Raw genomic sequence first — 27688 nt, 5'->3', positions numbered from 1 at the left:
GAACAAAATGCTGTTGTAAATATTTTCCTTCTGTCTATTGAGTACTGTGTGGGTGGTTTTTTTATCTTTAAATTAACCATTGAACAAGACTGTGCTAAATTGATGTTTCTTTTGTGGGCATATTTATTGTCTTTTGATGCATAGTTGTTTTACTTTTCCTCCTGTGTTTGTATTTAAGACTTCCATATTGTGGTAAGTAAGTTTTATTGGGCTTTAATCCCCCCCACATGGTGTTTAATTTGAACAGGAGGAAATGCATAAAATATCAAAACTGTGTAATGGAATTTAATTGTCTGCTAAGTTTTTCTGTGTTTGGGGGGAGAGTGGGACTCAGCCCTGTGAAACACAGCAAAGTTTTAAGATGATTTTGAGGCATTATAGATGTGGTGTGTATGAATGTGTTTAAGGGGTGCAAGAGCTGGCTTGTGCCCGTCCTGGCAGCCCTTCTCCCTCCCAGCTCCCAGGGAAGCAGTGCAGGCTCCTTCCTAACATTCTCAGATTCCCTCCCCAGTTTTGGCTGGGCTAGGCAGAATTTCTCTGTGGTCCACTTGTGGTTTGCATGGTGGACAGCTGTTCCAGTGCCAAAACTTCTAGGATGGGTTGCATCCTGTTGGAACAGCTATAAATTTAAGATATGCCTGGTTCTGATTAGCTAAGCTGATACTGAGCTGGGCTTTGGAAGTTAGTGCATAGTCTTCTCAAAGTAATGTAAATCTGGCCTTTTTAGAGGATCCGTATGGCTCAGAGTATTCTTTTTAATGCTGTAATGTAAAATATAATGATTTATATACCATCCACACTGTTTTTCTTACAATATTCTGTTTTGGTCTAACAAGATGTTTTTGTGTAATCTATGTGCTTTATTCTCCCTTTAATGGAAATAGAAAATGAATGTTAACAAAAACAGGAAAAAGTTGCCTATTAAAGTTGAAGAATGCTATTAGCAAAGCTGCTTGAAATCTGCACTGACTTGTAGCAGATGCCTAAAAAATGCCTTTTTGCACATTTTAAGCTTCTTTATCTAGTTGTTAATGTCCTCTTTTTAATGTTACTTTTTAAAGCTTTTTTTCAATCTTTATACCTGTAGAAAAGGTAGGAGGAAATGGAAAAGGATAACAAGTTTTAAAATACATAGACAAAATGTACATTCTCTAAATTAAGACCTAAATTGTCAGCTATAAATTTCACTAAACCTTTGTTGTAAAAATAATAGATACTCTATCCAGACTTAAAATACTGTGCATAAGAAGAAAAATTTTTTTTGCAGTTAGATCTTCCTTGAAATAGTTAAATCTCAGCTCTGAGGTAGAGTAATAGGAGTGTAGCTGCAACTGAGTTGTTCTGAAGTCTGGGTCTGTCTTTGAAAAAGAAAATGATTGCTGTGTCAGTGACCAACTGTTTATTAATTTAGTGTCTTGGGTAGTAGATTTAATACAGATGGGGAAGGAAGGCAATTTTTCATTGGGAGTAAGTTGTCAGTTGCTCCATGTGTTTTTGCACAGCAGTCCCAGAGCAGGACCTGCTCCCTGGCTCTGAGTGCTCTGGGGTCTCTTGGTTGCATCCTCAGTGAATGGAGGGAGAGGGTACTTGGAGGACTGGTGCCCCTTGCCTCTGGGCATCATTCAGACCCTCTGGTGATGCACTGGATTGCAGAAATGAAAAAGTTTCATCTAGGAGAGCATGAGGAGATTGCCCATTGCTTGTTGTGGTTCACACAGTTTTGGGAGCCCAGAGGCTTTGTAATATATGCTTTTTGAACATGGGGCTGCAATTCTGCAATTTCGCTGTCTGTGTAAACATGTGTTTCTCTGTGAAGTGCAAGTTGTAAGGCTATTCAGAAAAAAAAAGAAAAAGAAAAAAAAAAAAGAGGAACTTCCAAACAATAGGTAATCTTCAGAAATATTTTTGTCATAGGTGGTGCAATACTGTTGCAACAGATCCTCAGCTGGACATCTCTTGGCTTCTGCAGTGAATATGCAGTTTTTATAGTATTGCCAGGCTGCAGCCAAAAAAGCTTTTGCTACTTGCAGCATTTCTCATTTGCAGAGTGCTTCATAAATATATCCATTGCCTATTTTATAAGCTGGGAAACAATGAGTTTAAATGGTCACCCCAGGCTGTAGGGCTACACCACAAATAATAGGAATAGAACATGGCAGTTCCATAAAGTGTTGATGCTTTTGATATATCTGCTGTCTGTGCTAATTTTTGCAAAGCTTTGGTTTATCACCATCTTGGACATGCCAGCTGATCTGGTGCTCCTTTGCTTAGAGAGAAGGCCTCTGCAGAGTCTTTTGCAGGGGAAAAAGTCTATGCTTGGAAACTATAACCTATTTTTACCAAAAGTTCCCCATTCATTACAACATCTTCACCATGGTGTGTTTTCTATTTCACAGATTTTGCCAAAGGAAACTCAATCAGATTTAAGCCTTCACGACTGCTCCTAAGGAAAAGAGCATTAAGGTAAGGTTGAGATTTCTTGCTCAGTGCATTTATCCTTTTGTCAGGAAAAGTCCTCTCACAGGACCAAGCTTTTGCTTAGGGCAGATACTCTGATCAAGCATTTAAAACACCAACAGCCTCTAAAACAGTGTTAAATTTTATAGCTGACATTGCTTTAGGGAAAGCCCCTGTGCACTGAGCCTCCTATCATTGCAATGCCCATCTTTCCTTGCAGGGCTTGGGCAGAGTACAGACACCCAGTGTGAACCAGCCTGGAGCTCTTACCTGCCTGTAAAATCAGGTGGCTGAAGTGGTGAATTAATGATAGATCCTTGCAGGGAGCAGTGTGGGGGAGAGAGGAGGTGGCCACTGCAGAGATGAATGGACTGGTGGTGTTGCTCCCATGCAGGGCTGTGTCTGCCTCATGGTCTGTGTTCTTAGGGCACAGTTCCACAAGGCAGATAAGGGGATGCCATTGAACAGTTAAGCAAGAAGGCACCTCACATTCCCTCTGTTCCCATCCTTGCTCCAGCTGCCTTGGGTGTCCACGTTTGTGCTTGCTGGACTCATTCACAGTGGCACAGGGAGGTCAGGAGCTGGGAATGGACCCTTGCCCCAGGAACCAGCTGTTTCACTGGCACAGTGGCACAGGGAGGTCAGGAGCTGGGAATGGACCCTTGCCCCAGCTGTTTCACTGGCTCAGCTGCACGGGAATCCACCTGCCATAGCTGCACAGGCTCATGTGTGCCAGCTTCTCTTCAGTCAGTGCACACACCTGGAGCACACCTGGTTCCCTGCTGTGTTGTTTCGGAGGTCCTGCAGAGAGATGGAGGGAATGGGTGTGCAAGTCACAGTGCGCTATGAAAGCAGGTAGGGGAAAGAAGAAATGAGAGTAGTAGAGAAGGACATGACTGTAAAAGGACCTTTTACATAAGAGACCAGGGAAGGAAGTTCTCCTGCAGATAAAGAGAAGTGAACAGTGAGCCCCGAGCTGGCAGGTGTACAAGTGGGTTTTGTACTTCAATCACAAAATCTCAGTACATGTCATAGCTTTAATTGGGATGGCAGGTCAGTGTTGCCCGTGGCATTTGGTTCAAACTTCTGGTTGCTTTTGGGCATGTAACTAGGTTAGTGGGACAGCTATTTAGAAACCATATGCTGCTGCTGCAGCAGCAGAGGAGGTTTTCAGCCTGATGTACAGCAGGCAGCTTGCACTTTGGAAGTTGCCAGAACAGTCCAACTACTGAGACTGTCAAGCACTCTACTAATCCTACATTATACATTGTTTTTAAAGAAAACTATTGAGATTGTGAAATATTGTTGCCTATGTTCTGAACTCCTGAACGTTGCAGAGTATAATGAGTTTGTTGAGAATCTGAGGCCAAGCCACACACAAACTCTGTGTGAAACAAACTGGTGGAACCTCATGCTGCTGACTGCATTTCATGAACCCTGATCAAAGGCTGTGTTTCAAGCAAGGAAAGGACAATAAATTCCTCTTTCAGTATCCACATTTATCAGGGACTTCAAGAAAGAATTCTTTCAAACTTCTAGTTTATTTTTTTTTTTGTTTAGAGAAACTCATGCATTCTGTAATTATTTTATAATAAATGTGCATACCCTAGCTATTAAGTGCAAAACTTCATAGTGTTGCAGCTCAGAATCTGCACCTAAATTTACAGCATGACTGGATGTACCTGTGGGATTTCTAAAAGAGGGTTTTGGATGAGGTTGAAGGTACAATATATTTGGCAATCCAAGTCTGACTATCTGACTCTGCTTAAGCAACTGAAAGGGTGCTGTGACTGCTCCTCCAGCAGAGAAACTAACAAAGCAGGGAGAGCTCTGGAAAGATCCCTTTGAGGAAAAAGGAATTGCTCATGAGTTTGTTTTTTAAAACAATTGAAAAATGGTGATGAGTAGCCTTCTGCAATTTTTTTTTCTTTTTTCTCTCTTTTTTTTTTTTTTTTTCCCTATTTGAAATTGCCTTAGCATCATTCCAACTCAATTTAGATTCCTAATGAATGTTCTTATTGAACACTGTGACATGTCCTAAATATGCCTGCTTTCATTTTTAGAACTAATTTGATGTATGTGTCTATAAATACTCAATTGTTTGGCTTGACTCTGTCATCTTCAGAGCAGTGCTGTCTCTGAATCCTCTGTGCATGGGAGAGCAATGTAGTTATGCATTGGATTAAAACATTTAGGTTTTCTCATGTGCAAACGTTTAAAACAAGCAATTCCACCTGCAGCTTAGCAGGAGAGAGGGGGAAAAAGTGTCTGAAGAGATAAAATTGCTAAATTGTGGATAAAATAGTATATGAAAATTGTTAATCTTTAAAAAATAAATGGTAACAGTTGAGAGTCTGTCCAGAGGGAAAATGGAAAATGAGGGCATGAGGGAAACTGTGAAGGGGCTTTCACAAAGCTGATAACCTGTGATGCTGTGTAGTGTAGCAAGGGTTAAGCTTAGGAAGTTTGTGGTTATTTAAAGAATTTTAATGAAATCTGCCAGTGAGCAAAGGCTGCAAGCCACCCTCTGTATAAAGGAGGAGGGAGCTCCCATACAGGAAGAACTGGATGACCTTGAGGAGTAATAGAAAAAGGATGTAATGTAATAATACTAAGTGCACTGTTGTGCATTGGGGGCTGATAAATTTTTCTGTCACTTGCAACTGGTGAAAGCAAAGCCTTTGCATATTAGTTTCTCATGTAGGATTGAGCAACCAAAACAGTGTATATGTAAAATGGCAAATGTGTTGCATATGCCAGCATTCAGCTAGCTAGTCATATAATAATGCTTTCTCTATTAAAAATCATATTTTCATGAGATACTGCTAACACCCAAGACTGGTCACCATATTAAAAAAAAAAAAAAAAAAAAAAAAGAAAAGATAATAACTTAGGACTGGAATAAGTAGAGAGCATTGTAGCAGATAATGAGTGAGACTGAGAGCCTCTCCTGACAAATCTGAGTGCATGTAGATAACCTCTGTTAAAGAAAATAAGTAAAGTAACTGACAACACTGGCACAAGAACAAGTGAAGGGAAACCTAGTGCCAGACATTTAACCAGGGTTTAAAGGATCTCTGCCTTCAAATTCCCTAGAACTCCCTAGAGGGAGGAGCAGGAGTGAATGTAGCCAGTTTACAAGCAATCCAGTAATACAGTTTATAAACCACAGTTTATAAACCATCAGGCTAGTGCCAGTCCTGATTCCATGATTTTATCCCTGGAAATTCACATAAGAATTAGGCATGGTGGTGGGTGCTCACACACAGTTCATTTAAACAAGGATTTTGCTGTTGAGTGAATGCTTTTCTGTACAAAGCCCCTTGTTTAGGGAAACTTAAGGTGCTGCACTGTCACAGGTATTATGAAAGCAAGTGGAGACACAGCTAAATAAAAACCAGGTATTCAAAAGTTATGAGCTGGATCCTTCAGCACTTTTGTCCTAAGTAATTAAGTTGATTTGACAGAATAAATTTGGGGTTGGTTTATAGCCTTATGCCAATATAATTTGCATTTTTCAAACTCATCCTCAGCTAAAAGGAATAAAAACTGTTTTCAAATGGGAACTGGGTATCTCTCCATCCAGGACTCTCCAGAAGTGTGTCTGTAAGAAAATAATATATTGTGAGAGTAGTAAGAATTACAAATGTTGGCAGTGTGGGGTCAGGCACAGAAGAACATCCAGTTCACTGAGAGTCTCTGCCCAGTCTCAGATGACACATGGATCCATCTGCTTGTGGCTGCTGTGTGCTATTTTCCATTGTGTTTGGTTTTTGTTTAGTTCAATTACCATGTGTTTGCCCTGTAAGGATACACAGTTCTCTCTAATGACAGCTTATTGCAGCTCTCCATCTTCTGTTTGTTATTTTCTGCAGTGCCTAACACTGCTTTTCTTGGCAATACCTGGAATAATTTCTCTAAGTGCAGTTGTTGGAGACAATTTGCAGCAGGTGGCACAGTGCCTGGTAGTGACACAGCCCAGTTTCTTCACTGTCATTTCAAGGGCTTTATTCTCCCCTCAATATCTTAAAAAGAAATGTTATTTGTAAATTATGAACAGGGAAATACTTATGAAAAATATTAGTCAGTATATGTTAAAACTCTTTTCAATGAGACTTGTTCTTTGTAAATAGTGAGTACAGAATTCATGCCCTTAAAAAAAAAGCAGCCATTTAAAATCTGTCCTGAGGAAGGATTTTCCAACAGTAAGACTGTGCAGTTTATCTTATCAAAATTACTTTAAATCATATAGCACACCACTACTGTGACAAAATGAAGAACCTGGGAGGATTTATCTGTTACACCTCTCCACAGAGTTTACTAAAGGTTTTAAGACCATTATAATTTTCTTATGCCCAGCTGGGATAGTTACAATGGCAGAATGCAATAATTTGTTCTCTATAATTTGTTTTTATTGATTGAAGAAAAGAAATCTTGCTTACAAGAAGGAAAATTTCCTCTCTGTAGACAGTTGGGATCTACTTTAGAGCATTATGATACCTACATTTTACAGTTAATATTTGTATATTTAATGGAGATATTTAAATAAATATTTTGTTTCATCTAAATGGGCAGTTATCCTTTTTTGAGAAGACATGGTATAAAATTAAATGATCTGATACTCCTATTGGCATATTACAAACTCTATAAACTGTTCCAGTGAACAGTGCAGTAACAACAACAGGGTAGTCATGCAGAAGGTTTCTAGGTGGTGTACATGCAGTACTGCATTTGATGACATGTTTTAATATTTATGAAGAACCATTCAATATAGATTGTTTTAAATGTAATTGCTTAGTAGAGCATTTTGAAGGCAGTCTCCAGTCAGTAATTTAATGCAAAAATGTGTCACAGTCAGTTCCAAACAAGTTTCAAATTATGTTAGGTTTGGCTTTCTGAGTTTCTTTGGGTTATTTCTTAGCTCATTCTCAGGGAAAATATTTTCTTTAGTATCTCTGTTAGACTATCTTGCAGTAAATTGGTTATGTCTTGGGTTTATTTGATTTGTAGCAGAGATATCCACAGTTCTGTAAACCAGATGTTGCTTTCAGTTTTCAGAAGGAGTTCTCATTTGAAGATAAAGAAGAACTTGTGAACAGCACAAAGGATATTGATGCTAATCTCTTAGCAGTACTTCCAAAAGGTAGGGAACACATCATCAACACAGTGGCAACTTAACAGCATGTGGAGTTTTGTCTATGCAAGTACAAGGCACAGTTAAAACCACTTAGGCACAGGTGTTTTGTAAATGAGTTTTCCCTGTGAAATATGCTTGAAGGATGAAATAGGGGATGAACCACAATGGTCTTTTCTTACAACTCTGCTTCAGAAAGTTCAGCTTTGTTTTCCTAGTTTCAATAGATTAGTCGTTGAAATTTAAAACTTCAGAATTTCTTTGTACAGTAGCTCATTCCAGACCCCTTTGGTGGTTGGTGGAGTCCCTGTGCTTGCAGGACCAATTGACTGCACTCAAATTTTTGCCTTGCATGTTAAAGGGCTTGCAGTAAATATGGAGTTTAGTTTGGGGTTTTTTTGTTAAAACTTCTATCTTAATCTGAATAATTTCTGAAGTAAACAGCAGTTCCATCTTTATCATTTGACACAGTTGATGTAGAGGCAAGAAATAATTCTCTTGAATTATTTAGAGAAAAATCACAGTGTGCTTGACCCATAGAGGGTGACATTTGACTGAAGAACCATGTGCAACTGGCACAAAGGTGTTCCCTTCATTCAAGGGTGTTGTGGACCTAACTCTGACTAAAATTATGTGTATGTTCTAGTGATTTACTCTTTTCAGACAAGCTGCAAGGCTAAATGCACTAATCCCAACATAAAGGAACTGGCTTGCTCTTTTTATGTCATTTGCTGCTGAGTTCTTCTGCAAAGGAGCACTTCTTTCAGCATAACATTAAAGTGCTACTTAAGTGACATGCTTGCTTTTAAATATAATCATTACAGATGTTCACAAAGAAGCATTGTTGGCAAAATGAGGGAATACAGTGATATGCATTTATACAAAAGACTTCTGAGAGCACCAGATAGCAATAATCCATATTTCCTCATTGTTCCTTATGTTTAGCCTTACAATCATGTAGCCAGCAAGTTAACTGAGCCTTCACTTGAGAAGTCTTATCTGTAAGTTGCTTCTCAGTGAACTAATTTCTATTCCAGGATATTTCTGTTTTTCAAAAAAATATTCTCATAATAAAAGCATCATATTTGGTGTGTACCAGACTTAAGAAACAGCAGTGAAAGCTTTTGGTTGCGTTCTGAAAGAACTACTTGAAGTCCAGAGCTTTTTGAAAATGCAATTTATTTGTTCTTTCTAGAGACTAATTTTGATGCAGATTTGCACAAGTTGAGAAATTGAGGGAATGTTTACTTTTCAACTGATACAGACTGAACTGAGGCCTGCAGTTGAGCACTGAACATGTCAATACACCTTTGCTGGCATAAGCTGAAGATAAATGCTTCTCCAGCCTAGTTTTAAGACCATCACCTTTCCAGTTGTGGAAAGGAAGAAGTAGGAATGAGGCTGGTAGGCTTTGCCATGGTGTTAAATTTTCCTCAAAATGAAAAGGTGTGTTACCTGTGTTGCAATGGTTATCTACTATCTCTGAGAAATTAATCCTCTGGCAGGTAACCTTTTCATCCATGTCTATCCAGGCTTCACAAATGAATGTGCTCCTCCTCTATCATGAACTTCTAGAAGGCTTAATTGAGTATTTACAGCATCTGTACTGTAAAAATAAAACTGCTCTCACATGGCTGCAACTTTATTCACATCTCCTCTGCAGCTGTCAAAGAGGGCTTTCAGCATAAACATGTTTATATTCTGTTGCAGGTTTCTGAAAGATTTCCATGAATATCTATTTCTATAAAAATATTTTACCTTAATTTAAGGAATTTTTAAAATATAAGATGCACTCCAAATGTACTTTTTGCTTTCATTCTGGGACAACAAGGGGAGCAATACTTTTTTTTCTGAATAATGGTATTTCAAAGTAAATTTTGTTTCAAAGGACTAGAGTTACCAAAGTTAAGATGCCTCTAGACAGTTTACCTCAGAGGGTATCCTGCCACAGCATGCTAAAATAAAGCCTCAAGTTCAGAGCTGTTTCTGAGCTGTGGCTGTTCTTCCTCTTGCCCTTAACTGACCAGTGGTGCTTACTAAGTGTGTTGCCATGAAGTAATCTAGATAAGGAGCTTTTACTGTGAAATTAATTATTTTAAGCCTCTTAGTCTTTTCTTGTGTGCTGAATCAGATTTTTGTGCTACCTTTTAGGTGGAAGTGTTGCTGTTCTTTAGCACTCCCATGGTGTTGTTTGTGATGGTCACATGGGAAAAACATCCTATGAACAGATGGGAACTGGCACCAACTTATTCAAATTATAAGCTAAAAAGGAGAAAACAGCTAAATTTACAAGGACCAACCAGTGTCCTTGGGAGTGAAATGTTTCCAACTGGTTTTTATGTTTTGAAATAAAATTTGGAAGAAAGAAACCACTAGACTAAAATACTTTCTATTTTATATCTTCTTTTGTTTTTGCCTTTTTTTGTGCTTCTTTTTCCCACCTTACCAAAGGAAGAATATTAATGGAGCTGCTTTCACAAAAAGAATTCTGCAGATGTTGGCCAACCTAGCTGAAATTACTTCTGTAAACTCAAGCTTGGAAAAAGTGTAAGGCAGCATAGAGTAGTACCATGCTATTTTTGTCCCATGTTGTTTGGGGAGGTGTTGGGAGATTTTTCATGAGACCAGTGCTCTTTTTAGGGCTGCAAAGTGGTAGTAGAATCTCTGGAACTTCAGCTAGCATGTAGCAAGAGAGTGTTGAGTTAATGCTTTGGGAGTTCTTTGGATGTTCCACATTTCTTGTATGTGGACAACTTGTAATCAAGTTCCCTTTTTTGGGGATGGTGAGAGAAGGGTTTCTCTAGTAAATGAAGCTTTAGGGTTTTACCAAAGCTGTGTAAAAGACCTGTTGTCTGATGATGGTTTTGGTGACTGTATAAATTGGTGGCTAGGGGAAAAAAGGGATCAGGATTTGGATGGAATGTGATTTTACCAACCAACTCTGAGCTCTGGAGGCCTTTGACTTGTCTGAAGAGAGACAATTACAGGTTTTGTTTTGACAATGTTGTGTATACCTAGCCAACAGATGGAACAGAAAATCTCTAATAACTAGTGGAACATAATTAAACAGAAATAGATTTGGGGAGGAGAGCAGTCTTTATGAGAAATCATTTCCTTTGGTGTGGATCTGAAATGAAGGCTGGTTTCAAATGGCTAAATTCTCTGTTTAATACAGTTCCACTGCTAGCACAGCTTGAGTAGACAGGGCAGCAGTGGAAACTGCTCATGCATTGAGAGAAAAGTGTATGAAAATACAACATAAGGGCTCATCTTTGCTGTGGTGTTGGTTCAGGATCAGAGTGTGTTCATTCTTGCTGATCCTGTACATTTTATCTGTAGTCCTACTTTCAGGCTTTTCAGCATGTGAGGTTGATATGACAGTCAATGTCAACAGTGTCTATGAGGTGTGAGCACTGGTACTGAGTACAGCAAACTTCCTGCATGAGTCAGCTGAGCTGGAACCCTGGAACCTGTTAAGTTCTTGCAGTAGAGGGAAGGCAGAAAAGGTGTATCTGACCTTTAAAAGGGTGGTGTTTTCATAATATTTATCTTCTAAGTATCTAGAGCAATGAGGTAGCAAGAAAAATAAGGAGATAGGTTTGCCTCTGCAGTGGAGCAATATCAGCTAGACACTCCTGACTCATCAGGTATTTCTGATGGCAATCTCTGCAATTTAGCAGGTGTAGATTCTAGCTTGCTGTAACTTTTGATCCCTGGATCTAGAGAGTTGCAACCCCAGAGGTGCATTGGCTCCAGAATAGGTGCACACAGCTTTCAGCACCACATGTTTGCCAAGCCCACAGTACAGGGGTGTCTGGAGGTGCATGTCTCTATTAGGCACACCCCCACCCAATCCACTGCTTCCCTGGACAGCCTGGACAGTTTCTCTTCCTGGTGGTGAGGAGTCACACCACACTTATTTGTGTAGCACTCACTGCTGCAGTGTGGTTTGCACATGTGTGTGTATATATAGGGATCACTTCATCCATCGTGCCTCCCCGTGCTTCAACACTGTTTGTGGACAGCTGGCAGCAAAGGGTTCAGGGCAGGAGAAGGAAAGTATGTCAAATTAAAACTGCAAGGGAAAGTTAGCAAAGAAGCAAGTGATTAACCATGCAAGAGTACCATAAGGGTGCATGGTAATGTTCACTTCAGCAATGAGTCACTGGGATTATTGGGATTTGATCAATATAAGGGTGTGGAGGAAAGTAAGGAAGAAGGAAACTCGTCCTTACTGCTTCTCTTTAGACACAGTCAGACCCTGACCTTAGAGTGGACAGGGTGAGCAGACTTTCCATACTACCTGGTTTTGAAATGGGTCACTAGGGCATGTAAGCTTGACTTCAGCTAATGAAAATACAATTTGTCCAGTGTATACTAAATCTTGGAAACTGCTAGGATGGTAGCAGATTTGGGATTAGCCTGGAAGTACATGTAGGGGAGGAGTATTTGATGGTCACACCTATGTGCCTAATGCACTTTTGGCAGCACAACCCTAACAAACTGGGAAAACAAGAGGAAAATGCTCATTTCCTGAAAAAAGCTATTTCAAACCTCTGAACTTTATTTGACTGTTCCTTCTTATTCTAAAGCATTTTAGCAAGTTTCTGAAACTTACTGTTTTATAAGCTACATAATCTTTTGTTGTCTCAGTTTCAGAATTAAGAAAACTCTTTGAACCAAACAACCGAGATTTTTTGGAAATGAAAAGGTAAAGAAAAAAATAAAATGAATAAAATAAAATAAAACACACAGTTTGTTTTGTTACCTCCTCATAGAAACTCTGCCCTCGAATCTTCAAGGTGCCTGTTTTCACATTTTTCACATATTTTTCAGAAAAGAAAGAATAGCCAGACGCTTAGAGGGAATTGAAAATGATACCCAACCTATGCTTCTGCAAAACTGCCCAGGATCAGTCACCCACCGTTTGCTAGAGGAGGACACACCAAGATATATGCGTGCAACTGACCCCTACAGCCCCCACTTGGGTAAGTGACACAGTCAGTGGGACTTGCACTGCTGAATTACTTCATGTTTGCTACACTACCAGTTATGCAGTGCTTAGAGAAGAGCTCTGTCAGCTCATTTGGGTTTCTTTTAATTTTCCTCTTAAATCTCCAGTTGTCCTATTTGAAAAACATTGATGGTTCTTATTGCTTTAAAATAACTATTTGAATCGAGAGCTATTGCTTACTAAAGAACTATCCCTAACACGTATTTCTTAATTGTTTGTATGTGCTTTTGGAGACAAAAGTGCAAAAATATGTGCAGTCACTTAGATTTCTAAGAAAATAGGAAGCTCACTCGGTTTGAGTGGTGGGTAGGGTGGTTGGAGTTTTGAAAAGCACTTGCTCATATATGTTGTGCTTTTGACAGGCAGATCAAATGAAGAGGAGGAAACTTCAGATTCTTCTGTAGAAAAACAGCCCAGATCATCCAGATACCGATCAGAAACCACAGGAGGTAATACAGAGCCCTTGTACAGTCCAGCAAACATGGATGTCCAGGAACTAGAGTCCAAAGCAGAGAGAATAGCTAGGTACAAGGCAGAGAGGCGACGCCAGCTGGCAGAAAAGTATGGATTATCTCTTGATTCTGATTTGGATTCTGACTACTCATCCAGATATACACGGGCAAGGAAAGATCCTGACAGTGTGGAAAGAAAGGGAATGAAAAGTGAAAGGCAGGATGGTGAAAACAAGGACTATGGCACCCTCTATTTGTCCAGGACTGAGACGAAGGCATCAAAGAGTGTGATTTCTGATTCCAGAGAGTACTCCAGCCATGAAGATAAAAATGACCTCTCAAATGAGAAGAGTGTTAGAAAAGCAGATGACAGTGCCATTAGACAGGCTCCTGACCCTTCAGCAACCTTGGATAGTTCTGTCTCCCTTTCACTTTCTGGAAGAGACTCCTCCTGCTACAACGAAGTGCCAACACCCAAGCAGATCCCCCGAGAGTCCCTGCCCTCACCAAAGCAGGCAGCCTCACCCACCCTGCTGCAGAATGACCAGCCCCTGCACAGCAACACCAGACAGAGGTAAGCAGGGCTGTTATTCCTGGTTTCCCTGTGGATTCCTTCATCTTAATCAGCTTCTGCATCAGTGTCTACAGTGTTAATGAGAATGTGTTTATTGCCCTTGAAGAATGTATTTAGTTGATTTGGGTGTCTCAAGATGGATTAGTTGGGTTTAGTGTATCAGTATGTGATACAAGGAAGTGGCTATATATTTCTCTAATTAGCTATGTCATTGGTTTCACTTTATATTTATAGAATTTTTGCTAAAATTAGACCCTTTGTGAGGAGGACACAAACTGGAAATTGAAGGAGTTATGGTTCTAAATCTCCTTGTGTTTTGTTTTTTACTTTTTTAAATAACCAAGTATTTAACTTTCTTTCTTCTCTATCTTGTAATTTTTGGCTGGGAGCTTCCAAGTAGAAGCAAGCTATTTCTCAGTGAAGATTTGAATATCTATATAATGGCTTCTGCCAAAATAAAACAGTCTGCAGACTTAAAAGCTGAAGAGTGTCTTGGGTCAGTTGAAATAATAGCTGACTTGTTTTCCTGTTGTGAAGCATAAAAACCCTTTTGAACTGTGATAGTCAATCCTTCAGATAATATCAGGCATATATGTATGTGAAGGGGCAGAGGGGAGAGTTAAAATTCTATGCTGAATTGCTTCAGACTTGACAAATCTGCTATGGTAATAAGGTAACCAGATTCTTCCAGAAGGAAAAAATAACTAGTTTTCACTAATTTTACATTACAATATCTCAGTGTGGTATAGAAATAGAGTCAAATTCTTATGCTGACTGAAAACAATGTGTGACTAAGAAGTTTTTAAAAGTATGTTTTTTTCTAAGTGCAAATCTTTAATTTCTTTGTAGGTGACTAGATAGAAGATAATAACTGTAAAAGCCTAAGTTAAAATGTTGCAACTAAAAATTATGTAAATGAGAACTTAATTTTAAGCATATGTGCATAATGCTGAGCAGTGTTGACTGTTTTTAAGAAACTGAGATAACTGGTATAAACTCAACCATTTATGCTTTCCATAGAGCACAAGAGCTCTCAGTTCCCAGTTGAGAGAAATCAGGAAAAAAATGGAAAGACACCAGCATGGATTATTAAAGAAGTAAATGCACAGTCAGTGAGCAGAGACAGGTGTTTAGGGAGGAGTACAGAGTCACTGCCCAGTTGTGTAGAGACAGGAAGGGCAAGGTGAAGCTGGAGCTGAACTTGGCAAGGGATGCAAAGCATAGCAAGGAATTCTACAGGTGTGTTAGCTGGAAATGGAAGGTCAAAGCAAAGCTGGTAACAATGGACAAGGAGAAGGTTCAACTACTTTGTTGGCTCAATGGCAACCTCTCTTTCCACGCCTCACAAGAGGGTGGACAGCAGGATGGAGACTGGGGAAGCAAAGTACCTCCCACTTATAAGAAAAAATAATGTTCCTGACTACCTGAGGAAACTGCACAAAAGTAAGGCTATTAGATTTATCCCAGAGTCTTGAGGGAATTGGCTGATACATCTCCATGATATCTGAGCAGTCAGGTGAAGTCCCAAGTGACTGGAAAAAGAGAAACATTGCACCCATCTTTAAAAAGGGTAAGAAAGCAGGATACTGGAAACTACTGCCCTGTCAGCCTCACCTCTGTGCCTGGGAAGATCATGGAACAGATCCTCTCAGAAGCCAGGCTGAGGTACAGGAGGACAGGGAGGTGATTAGACAGCCAGCACAGCTTCATCAAGGCAAGTCCTGCCTGACCCATCTGGTGGCTTTCTGTGGTTGAGTGGCCACATCAATGGACAAAGGAAAGGCTACAGATGTCTGTCTGTCTCCTGCAGGGCCTTCCACACAGTTCCCCAGAGCATCTTTCTCTCTAACTGAGGATAGATTGGTCAGTAGATGAGGAATTGGATGGACAGTTGCATCCAGGGAGTAGTGGTCAGTTCAGAGTCCTGATGGACACCAGTGACAAGTGCTGTCCCTTAAGGGTCTGTATGGGGACCAGGGTTATTGAATGTCTCCCTCAATGGCACAAGGGGATTGGGTGCACCCTCAGCAGCTCTGCAGAGGACACCAAGCTGAGTGGTGTGGGTCACACTCCTGAAGGGTGGGATATCACCCAGAGGGACATGGACAAGTGGGTTCCTCAGAGTCTCAGGAGGGGTTTGGTAAGGGCAAGTGCAAAGTCCTGCTCCTGGGCTGGGGCAAGCCCCAGGAGTGCCAGTACAGGCTGGGGGTTGAAGGGAGAAGAACTTGGGGGCACTGGTGGATGAGGGGCTGGACATGAGCTGGCAATGTGCACCTGCATCTCAGAAAGATGAATGTGTCCTGGGCCACATCAAAAAGATCGTGGTCAGAGGTTGAGAAAAGTGATTCAGCCCCTCCACTCTCATGAGATCCCACCTGGAACACTGTATCTGAGCTCTGTAATCCTCAGCATAGGAAAGACAGAGCAATGGAGCAAGTCCAGAGGAGAGCCACAAAAATAACCAGAGAGATAGAGCACCTTTCCCATGAGGAAGGGCTGAGAGAGTTGGGGTTGTTCAGCTTGGAGAAGAGAAGGCTCCAGGGAGATCTGATTTCAACCTTTCAGTGCTGCAGGAGGTGATTATAAGATTGGGACAGACAGACTTTGTAACAGGGACATTCCTCCTTTCCTATAGGACAAGGAGGAATGTTTTGAACTAAAGGAGAGATAGACTGGTACTCGCTGTAAGAAAGAAATTTTTTACAAGAAGGGTGATAAAACACAGGTTGTCCAGAGAGAAGATGGATTTCCCTGATCATTGCAGAGGGATTGGACTGAATGACCTTTAAACGTTCCATCCAACTCAAATTATTCTGTGATTCTGTGAATAAGTAATAATGTAATACAAACTGCTGAGTGCATTATCTTTAATTTTGGATTTCTTTCTGGATAAGGATTGGGTCACTATTTGCATAAAACAAATTTCCCCTGATTGCTGTCTGTCTGTTTTGTGAAGGAAACCATCTGCACCCATCAATATGTGGTGCAGTGCTTATAGCACCCAGGAGCTTAAATGTAGGATTTGGTCTCTTGTTTGGATACACAAGTAGGCAGCAGGATTTTAAAGGCCTTGTTGCCATCCTTTAATACCCCTGACACTTCCAGTGCCAGTGTGTTCTCCCTGATATGATATTCAGAGATGTAAGAATAATATTTCTGAAACTCTTGTGCCTGATTTTGAGTGGTAAAAAAGTCACTGTGTCCATGCAAAAAGTTACTCTGTGGTGGTCTCCTATAAGGCTGTTTGTACAAGAGAAAAAAAGGCTAAATCCAGTTTTTCAGGTGACTCCTGTTCTGAAGTCAGTTCCACATTATATACAGACTGCAAAATTGGTTTTGTTAAATTTAAATTTCCTGAGTTTAAATTGGAAAATAAATGCAACTCACTTTAGTGCCTTCAGTACTAAGATTTAATAATTAATCCAGTTAGCCATCACTGAGGAGGTATCATTTGACATTGCCTACATTTGGCTCCTGAAATGGCTAATTAAATTCAAAACGTGGCTTGTGTTCTTCTGATTGCACTCTTCAAAGGATGAATGAGCAAGTACAAATAATTGCTGCATGGGCCATGCCCACTATAAAAATGTGCCAAAGTACACATTAAGAGAGAAGGAAGTTCCCTTGCTTCAAAACAATTCCAGATAGCTTCTAGTCAGCTTCTGAGCAAAGGCTTTGCCTCCTGTTTGATCAGTTCTGTTAGGGATTTAAAAACGTTTGGAAAAACAGAAGGTGTTCAACAGTTGGTGTTTGTCTTTCTAAGATAGATTTGGATTCACTGACAACAGTAGGTGAGTTTTCAAATTTAAACTTACTTACATCAAATACACAGTTGTTGATTTGACGTTTTTCAACTGTTTTTCTTAAAAGAATAGTTAAGAAAAATTGAAGTATGTGACCTGGAGCTTAATTTGGGGTTTTTATCCCAAATGGCTCTTCTCCAATAGAAATTCTTTCAGATGTTGCAATAAGTGATGGAAAGCATCCTGGATGCTTGTCACCTCTGGGGATGAGTATGTAAATGTTAATTTGACAGGACAGGCTGTGTTTGCAAGGTTAAAAATATTTGATGTGTTCTACTGTTGCTGGGGGACCATAGGTGAAGGTGAATTTTAGGAAGTTATATGAGAAACGTTATGTAGGAAGTCTGCAAACACCCTTTCTTGCACTGCTGCAGGGCTTTTAAAAGCTCTTCTTTCTTTTTATGCTTTCAACTTCAAAGTGTAAACAGAGTAGTCAAGGCAAGATTAAATTAGGGGTCACTTTGTTTCTTAAGTTTTCCTTTGCCAAGTTACCCAGTGGCACAGGGTGTTTGACTTGTGCTAACCAGGGGGGCATTTCTGAAGCTTTGTGATACAGGGTTATAAGAGGACAAAGGGGTTCTAGATGCTCCTGAGAATTTCTTAGGAAATATGATGTAGCCATGAGAATTTTTCACTTCATTAAATTTCCATTACTATTTTGTTTTGTTTGCAGCAGTCTTTACCACTTTAAATCAAAAATTAAAGGAATGGTTTTAACAACTTTTTCTGGTGTCCTTACACAAACTGACCTACAATGGCAAATGCAAAAATAAGGTTGTGTAGTTGCTTTCACTTCTCATGTAAAGTTACCTCTGCAGAATCTTTACCATTTAGAATACTTCGTATATGTTTGTGGGATTATATAATAGTTTCTTTCAGTTTATCACTTTTGAAGTGGATTAGTGTACATTGCTTTTGTTTTCTGAAACAATCCTCTGCAGCTGACTAGTCAAGAATAGAAAGCAGTGGGGAGGGGAGATTGGGAAAAATGACAGAAGCGTGTGTTGAGATCTCAGAAATTACCTGAAGTTCTGTTTTCTGTAGTAGTGCAGGGAAAGCAAAACCTGAATGGTTTCTTCAGAAAGATTCGGAAGGGGACACACCTTCACTTATCAGCTGGCCCTCCAGGTATCATAAACAAGCTGTGTGGCTAACAACCAGACTGCAAACCTCCCCGTTCTTTCCTTTTACTATCTACATTTAACACTTGCCCTTAATTTTCCCTTAACAGCAGCAAGAGTGAAAGTGGGGGTTTTTTGTGAATAAAAAGCTGTTGAAACTTTTCTGAAGCATCTGCTTTTATCCTAACTTAGAACCAACTGGCATTTTGATGAAGAAGTACAAATTCCCCAAGCTTCTTCCACAGCTACTATCATTCTGGCTTCCACTAGGTTTTATAACTTATTTTATCTCATTTTGTGCTCTGCAAACCAGCATATTTTTATAGTGTACACCATTCCACCTGAGCATTTCCTTCAATTAATTCCTTGAATTCCAAAGGAGATGGTACAAGAGAAGTAAAAAAAATAATTACATGGAAGAGTAAACCAAAATCCTGATCAAAGCTACAGGCAGCTGCTTTCTCCTGCTTTGGTAACACATACAGTGAGCCCACCATGAAAAGCATTGCAGGAAGTCTCTTTTTCATGTTCCTGATTAAAGTAATACCTATAACCCAGTACTAACATTGGTGTGGATGTTCTGGAGAATGCTTGCTACATGTAGTTTAAAGAATATTTCTTCAGATTTAACATACTTTATGTGCTTAAGCAACTTTCCCTAACAAGTGTATCAATCTTAAGAGGTAAGAAGCACCAAAATATTAGAAAGATTGGTGTTTCAAATAACTTCAGATATCTTGAATTATTCTCTTTGATAATTTGCCTTTTTTTCCCTAAATCTTACTTTTTTCTTAGTAATGTAAACTCCAAAAAGTCTGTTGGTAGCAAGCCTGGAATCGCACATACTTTGAGCTGGATTACTTACTTTCAAAGAGAGCTAGTTTCCTAGCTTGAGTCTCTCTTTCCTCAGAACTAAAATGATTTTTTCCTACCCATTTGGGAGGGGAGGAAGTACAGGGCTTTCATTTTTAATGCTGTGTGTTATCTACAGACACTTGCCCTGTAAGCTGTGTGAGCCCCAGCAGGGCTGTAAAAGTGCTGGGGAGCTTTACCTGCAGTGATAGCCCCAGAGCAAAGGCTGCCCTGGCTGCACGTGCTTCCTCCCCCTGTGCTGCTCTACTCAGTTTAGAAAGGTTAAATAAAACTGTTTTGCATGGATGTTGCAGAAGTCCAGAGGTGTTTCTAGAAAACACACTGAAGTAAGGTAACTTTTGGGAACAAGTGGTTTTTGCAAGTTTTGCATGTTAGAATGTAATGAAACATTTAAAACAGAATGCCTGTTTTGGTTTTTAAATGCCCTTTTTCCTGCAAGCTCTCTGAAGAGCAGCAGCCATGCCATAGTTTCACTTTCGGGTTCAGAACTTGCCCTTTCAACGTTTTCTCTCACTTACTGAAACAGGTTACACGACACGTGACATTTCAGATGTCTTAAATCATACACAAAACCACGAGTGAACCAGTCTCTGGTGAAATATCTGAATGTCTAGGTGTAGATAACATTTTTTTTCACCCCTTTCCTCAATGCACCAACATCTTGGTATGACGTAAGTTTCCCAGTGTTTAGACATCTTCAAGTATCTGACTGCATACACAGCTGCCAGTAGAATTTGCAATTGCAGGCTGAACCCAACACTCTGATAATATAAAAAGCAGCTTTGATCATCTTGTTTGTTTGAGACTATGGGTATGTGCTGTTTGGCAAACAAACGCTTGTGATCACACTTGTGATCTCAGGAGAACATCCTGTATGTTCCCAGAGCTTGCACAGTTACCTTCTCAGGAGTTTGCATGTCCAAGGGCCCGTGAATCACTTGACTGTTTTTGAGCAGTGTTACTGCTATGACTTGGGGGGAGGAAGGGGTTGCATCATAACATTGCTTTATTTTATTGCACTGTTTTTTTTTATTTTACTACAACGTTGATGTCTGTACCCACAGTAGGTGTCTGTGTTCCTTTCCAGATTGGGTATTGCTGTTCACAGCTTTAATCCTTTTTCTTTCTTAAAGAGTAAAAGTTAGAGAGAAATTGGTGAAAGAGGAAAGTGCTCGTGGAAGCCCTGAACTTGTCACAGACACAGTATCTCAGAGAAAATCCCACCCAGTGCCAGCCCACTACATGCCTCTCCAGCCAGAGCCGTCTGCCTTTGACAGGGCTGTAAATCAGCCCGTCAGTTCCGTTCGCCAGCCAATCCATGGCTATGTGCAGCCTGCTGGCATTGCTCACACAGCTCAGCTGATGGCAGCACAAGAACCAGCACACAGCCCTGCTGGCAGCCTGCTCCCCCCAGACACTGCCAGCCTCGGAACAAAACCCTCAGCAGCCGCTGCTCCAGACAGAGAAAAGAAAGAGGCACCTGGTTACGGAGCAAAACCCCATGAAGAAGATTCCTTAGAGGGTGAACAGGCTTCCAAAGGCAGGAGGCCAATTCTGCCATCCGAGATTCGCAAGCAAGGCAAGAACCACGAAGGCCTCTTTGGAGGAGGAGAATTGGAGACCCCTGTGGGGAGCTCCTCCTTTGCAAGCAAGCCGAAAGTTAACTCAGAAGTTCAGAGGGAGTTGGAATGCAATAAGAGGCAGGCCCCTGAGCAGCAGTTTAAGACCCCTGAGAACATAGAAAGGAGTGAAGCTGTTATGTACATACAGAGCGGATCTGTGTTGCAGCCTGACAAGGCAAAGGCTCCTGTTTGGAAAGTGTCAACAACAAAGCATAAGGTCCTGACCCGCTCCATGTCTGACTATACTGTGACTGCTAAGCTAGAACCTTTTAAAAGTAAGGAGAGCGTGGAAGCAAATCCACCAAATGGTGAGATTGGCATGGTTGACACAAAGGTCTCTGTTGCCCAGCTCCGTAATGTCTTTCTGGAGTCTGCTAATGCCAGCAAGAAAACGGAACTGTAGGTGACATTTCACTCGTATTTTCGTGTGAAACTTGCACGTCCTTGGCAAAATTACACCCACTCAACAGCAGTTGTTGTTCGGCACTTAAAGCACACGGCTTAGCTCTCACCAGTGTGTACTGGAGGCTGAGGTGGTTTGGATCCTGCTTCTGTGCTTCTGCTTGCTGGTGCGAGTTGTGATGTGGGGTAGCTGGAATGTGTCCGTCTGCGCATGGAGGAGCATGCAGAGTGATCTCTGGGGAGTTGTTGAGATGCTCAATCTGTGTTTTACTTCTCTCTCCTATTTTCTTTCCTGCGTGCTCTCTGCGGTTTGAAAGGGAGTCTCGGTCTGGGATGTCAGCAGCAGGCAGTACTGGGTCTGCCAATGGGGACCAAGGGCCGCGAAAGGCCAGGCGCTATTTCACTCCTGGTGAAAATAGAAAGACTTCTGAGAGATTTAAAACTCAGCCCATAACATCAGCAGAACGAAAGGAGACAGATAGGTAGGCACGTACACAGCTCTGTGGGCGCCCTGGCACAGGTGGATATTGACAAGGTTGTGAAAAGATTTGTTCATAGATTAGAATAAACATTTTGCAAGGTTATTGTTTGTCTTTAAAAACCGTCAAGTATTTATTACAGCTTCTTATAATATGAAATCCAATCCCCCCTCCCTCCAAACCAATTTGTTGCAAATTCTTCCCATTTGAAATAATGAACAGTGAATCATCACAAAGTACTGTAGCTGTCTGGTTAGAATGTTAAATACTTTTGGTTTCCTTTTCATCTACTCTGCTTTATCATTTACTCTCTTTGTAAGCCACCAAAGCTACCTATTTTATGTTAAAAAGCTGGCAGCAAATCTTAGACTTTTATTTTCTGCAAGGTGAACTAGAAATAATGTTCCTTTACTGTATTTAAGTTTGCCTGCAATTGCTTGCCTTTATACTTTATTAAAGGATGTTCCCAAATGGACACTTCTGAAACCTGAAAAATAGATAAATTCTCCCACTCTTAAGACTTTGAGGTCCTGCTACTTCAGATTGAATGTGAATTTCATTTTTGATGTCTTGTTTCCAGCTAACTTTTTTCTGTTTGATAATTTTTCACTAGGTCAATTTTGTATGCAGAAATACCAACTGCTGACGGTATGTTACTGTACTGTTTTCCAAGGAAGAAATGGGATATGATGTGTTTTATTTTAACTGAAGAACTGTTTGATAATACAAACAAAATCCATTCAAAATGTCTCTGTGATATATAATTGGAATTCCCCTTTTCTTTGGGCCATGTCTACTATAGACTTGATTTCAAACTCATTTCAGTCCAAAGATGTGTCTGTGGATGCCAAACTTCAAATGGGAATCAAGTGGAGAATGGCTTGAAATTTTTCAATATAATTGGGATTATGTTTTGTCCTAATTTTGACAATGAATAAGCTGGTTGTTGGGAAAAAAATTAGTCATTGGTCAGTTTTAGTCACTGGTGTAGACTTAAGATTTAAAAAAAAAAGCCTTAAGTAGAATGTGAAAGTGATGTTCTAACTTGTTTTTGGCTAAGGAAGTTGCAAAATGCAGGTAATTAAATTACAGAATTCAGTCTGCCATCTTGCTTCTCCTCCCCTCTTGTCACCCTTGGCAAGTCTGGCACAAATTAAGTAGGTAATCTCATGAGTAGCTATATTTAGATTTAATGCCTTATGCTATTTGAAAGCTGATATTCCTTGCAGCTCTGAGATGCTGGCTCTTGGATCTGGAGGATGCTGATTTCAGCTCCTGAGGATACCAATTTAGCCTCTGAGAAATGGGCACACAAGGTGGTAATCAGAATGGTCAGCTAGTAGAAGATAGATGTTCAATACTCTTCATTGACCCTTAAGGCAGTCTTTACTTTCTCAGTCCATGTATTTTCATAGACTGATGCAATAAGTGTGATTATTCATCAAATGATGAAAGGACTTGAACTGTCCTGAAGACAGTTGCTTTTGTTTGCAAATCATGTCAAGATTTCTCATTTGATGCAGTACATGTAAAAACAGATAAAGTTTACACAGCTGGGTTCACAATAAGTTTTTTTGTTAAATGTGAACCAGCTTATTTGCTGGTTTGTAATCATTTGTATTAAAAAAACATTACTCTTAATATGAGATTGATTCATTATGTTCAGCCTCCTTTTTTTTTTTTCCTTTGTGTAGATGAAGAAAAATTGGATGACCGAGCCAAACTAAGTGTAGCTGCAAAGAGACTCCTTTTTAGAGTGAGTATTGCATTTGCAAGTAGGAAGTTGAATTAAACATTTCAAATGCAAGATGCTGAAAGAACCCAAAGTGCATTTCCATGAAGTATAATGCAGTTAACCAAGTTCAAGCTACGTGACTTTTGTTTTTCACTTCATTCTCTATCCACACAGTAGACCTGTTGCCCTAAGAATGTAATTTAGAGAGAAATGTGTAGTTAAATTCCATGGTGCATAGTGTGCCATTGCACCTTGCTTCTAATTCAGAGATTGGCATTTGGGAACTTCACTGCTGTGCGTGCAAGAAAGCTAAGAGGAAAGTATTGTTTCAAAACTTTTCTTCCATGGTTTTAATTATGACATATGCCCTGTTAGGAAATGGAAAAATCATTTGAAATGAAGAATATTCCCAAGCCCCCTGCAAGGAGCTCAGCAGTGGAGAGGAGGATGCGGCGCTTGCAGGACAGGTCCCACACCCAGCCCATCACCAGTGAGGAGGTGGTCATTGCAGCCACGTAAGTCCTGCCCTGGGAAAAATCTGGGAATAAGCTTCATATCTCTGTGCTTGTAACTTTGTACTGAGGAAAGTATTTATTGCTAAGGGCTTGAGAGCCACAGGGGAAACGATATTGAAATTCCTTTTTATGTGTAGAGGGACTAGTAAAGCATGTGCTTGTATGAACTGTAACTTGGCAGAAAGTTTAGGAGCCTGTGGATTAGGTAAATGAGATTAATCATAGCATTGTTTCGTAACCCCAATGAAAAGGATAGTGCTGAGGGAAATCTGCAAAATTTCTTATGGAATGTATATGTTTTGGGGAAAACTTTTCACACTCTGAAATCTCAATGGTACTTTTTTGTAAATGCTTTTCTTGCACTTTGGTCATATATCATGACGTTTTCCTGGAAAAGGGAAAATCATTTTGAGGGGGGAAATGAAACAATGGTGAATTGAATGGATGTTCCCCTAATGGTCAGCTGAAAGGTAGCTTACTTTATGGATTAAGAATAACTTCAAGACACAGCCTGTTTGCTCCTCTAGGTTTTTAGTTCTTTCAAAGTATTTGGAATTGTTTTGCAAATGTCACAGCAGATAACTCAGTTAATTAAAAATGACTGCTGTTTGTTTTTTTTTCTGTTTTGTTTTGGTTTGGTCTTTTCTGTAGTTAACACTTAATGTATTGCTTTTCTTAATGCTTTTTTCTTCTCTCTCCCTGTGAATTTTCCCTCCTTGGCAATTCTTTAAAGTGAAACTACCCCTGCTTCACGTTCTGTGAATACCCACACAGTAGTGACAAGAGTACCTAGTCCCACTGTAGTTAAGAGCACTGTACAACCTACCAGGTACTGGGGGGGTAAACATGCATGTTACATGGAGCACAAGATTCCTCAGTGGCAGATGCATCTTTAAAGTCTTGAATGCCTTTTCAATGTGTCAAGTCAATACTCATTTCAAGAATAGTTAAAACGTTTGTCAACTCCATTTATGTTTGCATGACAAAGCAATGCAGCTTTTTTTTTTTGTCAAGCATCTGTTTTCAGGACCCTTCTAACCACACTTTACCTGTTGTAGAAGCATATTCTTCTTCTGAAAGAAATTAATTTGCATGTAAGCAAACACAGCAGAACCCTCTTTGCTCTTGTAATTTTTTTTGTATGGTAATGTCATCCTGAGATGAAAATAGCACAGCTGAGTGCTTGATTTCACAAGGAGTACATGTCCTTTGTCTGTCTCTACATGTATTTTTTAGCTCACAAAATTAAAGGAAATATAAGAAATTGCACCACCTATAGGTAAAGTTGCAGAATACTGTTTGCTTATTCTGAATGAGAGAATTTTAGCAGAATGCTACTAATTTAATAAATGTGGAAAAAGTTGAACAATTAAACCTTTTAATGTAAAGGTGAATACAATACATTATTGTAGAGACAAATGCAGTTACAGCTTTTATGAATTAATATGTCTGCCTTCAGCATTGGTCAATCTTCAAAATCAATGGAATATGTTTCAAAACTAATTATTGTTGTTGATTTATCACAGATAACTCAAAACAAAAGAAAGTCTGAATTCTGTTCCACTTCAGATTAGAAGAGTCATTGCAATTTGTTCTGATTTAAAAGCAGCACTAACTTGGAGTTTAAGTCCATCTTTTAAATGTTTTTATCATATATGGTCCACAAATTGCTTTCAATAAAATTTAACTTTATATAAATTGCATTTATAGGACCTTAAAGGCATCTTAAATGTCTCTCTATAGCTCTGTACTCTGTATAAAGAGATTGTCTGTAAAATCTCTCTTCAATCTTGAGTTCCCTCTTAAAAACATGTTGTGTCCTAATCAAATGAATTCTTGATTGAAAATGTAACTTATTTAAATCTTCAGCTGTTGAATTAGAATTCATCATGCCAATGTTGAACCACTGCATACCCACTTAGGCTGCTATATTACATTGGCTATCGTGCTTCACATGCAGACCTTCTGCTTCTATCAGGTTGAGATTTTGAAACCGCACAATGGCTTCTTCAAAACTAATTTCCAGTTCTGCTTCTTCAGCTTGCAGGCATCAGCACACCAAAAAATTTTAGCTAAAGAGGAGATAAGAGCAGCCAAAGAGGCGATGGGGCAAGATCAGTCAGAGGAACCAGATTCTTCCACCTTAAGTTTGGCAGAAAAGATGGCTTTGTTTAACAAACTGTCTCAACCAGTGTCCAGGGCCATCTCCACAAGGAATAGAGGAGATATGAGGCACAGGAGAATGAATGCTCGTTACCAGACCCAGCCAGTCACCCTGGGAGAAGTGGAGCAGGTAAGTGCCATCAGAGCTCTTTTACTTTGCATTTTATTGGGGAAAAAAACTTCAGTTTAGGAAACCACAAAGGCTGGCCTTTCCTTTGCTCTGAGCTACACACAGAGAAAAAAGTTTGTCAGGAAGCAGCCTTCTGACATTAAGGAACAACATTCCCTAAAGGGCTCAAATTGCTTTGTGTGTTTTTCTTCTTTTTTAAGTAATTTGAGAGTATATGGACTTCCTGCCTCTAGTGCAAGTTGTACTTTCACAGTGTGTGTCACTTCCACTAGAGTATTACATGTTGTCTAAAAGTAAATTCCTGATCAAAGAGGTAAAAACTGAGACATACATCATTTTGCTTTAGGTGCATTTTCAGGGCATCTCAGAGGTTTGTCATGTGCAATTTTCAGGCTCTTTCCTGAAAGCACAATGTATTTCCATTATTAGAATGGACACAGTCTGTCATTTTCCTCTGGGAGGAGGCATTGATTTTTATCTGTATCTTTCTCCCTAAAAGCAGAATACTTTTGAAATTCAGAAAGTCAAAGAGAAATTATTTTATGTATGCAGTGAAATTTGGCTTCCTGTTCTAGAATACTTCGTCTAATTGGAACTGCAAAGGAATGCCTTTCTGGTAAAGCCTCAGCATAAGGTGGCCCAGAAGTGGTATTTTAGATCTCTTCTCAATAGCAGAAACAGCAGTCCCTTTGCATTACAGCTTTAAAAGAAATCACTTTAACAGTGAAGCATAACTCCTCTGCATGACATATTTCTGGATAAATCTGAGTGTTAGAAAGTCCCTACCCTTTTCTTTCTATATGCTTCATTCATGGTTATACATTTTCCATATTTAATAATAACAGGATAGTGAGAAAGCAGGTTTTCTCTAAACATATTGGTGCAAAGCTGTACAGATTCTAATTGTACTTTATGCCTACTTCACTTGCACATGAAGTGTAGTAAGAAATGCTTGACAGATTTATTTAAGCAAGATTTCCAGACCTTACATAGTCCTTTTTCCATTCACTTTCCACATGCCAATCACTGTCACAGCATGGCCTCTTTAATGATTGTGTCACTAATTTGGGGGCCAGTAAGGTGGTGAACAGAAAAGGGCTGAAGCAGGTGGGGAAGAAGTGACAGTTATGTTACTGTGCCAGACTTACAGAGCAAACATGCTTTTCAAGCAAGGAAAATCAGAGGAGGCATGTTGTGTTATCTTTCTGAACCTA

The 27688-nt window shown here is 39.8% G+C and overlaps 1 protein-coding gene across 18 annotated transcripts in view; it reads left to right on the top strand.

Moving 5' to 3' along the window:
• SVIL (supervillin) overlaps nucleotides 1-27688 on the top strand; it is a 131361-nt gene that overhangs the window by 65248 nt on the left and 38425 nt on the right. For 5 of the 18 annotated variants that reach the window (XM_079302057.1, XM_079302067.1, XM_079302055.1 and 2 more), the window contains 13 exons: nucleotides 2397-2463; nucleotides 7509-7600; nucleotides 12245-12302; nucleotides 12428-12579; nucleotides 12968-13631; nucleotides 18479-18562; nucleotides 20562-21449; nucleotides 21770-21934; nucleotides 22545-22579; nucleotides 23626-23687; nucleotides 24042-24181; nucleotides 24915-25010; nucleotides 26222-26474. In XM_079302057.1, the coding sequence (XP_079158183.1) occupies nucleotides 12295-12302; nucleotides 12428-12579; nucleotides 12968-13631; nucleotides 18479-18562; nucleotides 20562-21449; nucleotides 21770-21934; nucleotides 22545-22579; nucleotides 23626-23687; nucleotides 24042-24181; nucleotides 24915-25010; nucleotides 26222-26474 (2547 nt within the window). In that variant the 5' untranslated portion in view covers nucleotides 2397-2463; nucleotides 7509-7600; nucleotides 12245-12294. Of the gene's footprint in view, nucleotides 1-2396; nucleotides 2464-7508; nucleotides 7601-12244; nucleotides 12303-12427; nucleotides 12584-12967; nucleotides 13632-18478; nucleotides 18563-20561; nucleotides 21450-21769; nucleotides 21935-22544; nucleotides 22580-23625; nucleotides 23688-24041; nucleotides 24182-24914; nucleotides 25011-26221; nucleotides 26475-27688 lie in introns of those variants that run through there. The other 13 variants (XM_079302068.1, XM_079302064.1, XM_079302071.1 and 10 more) reach the window with 11 other exon arrangements.

The sequence above is a fragment of the Erithacus rubecula genome, assembly GCF_903797595.1.
Source record: "Erithacus rubecula genome assembly, chromosome: 3".
Lineage (NCBI taxonomy): Eukaryota > Metazoa > Chordata > Aves > Passeriformes > Muscicapidae > Erithacus > Erithacus rubecula.
This window is presented reverse-complemented; position numbering and strand designations above follow the sequence as displayed.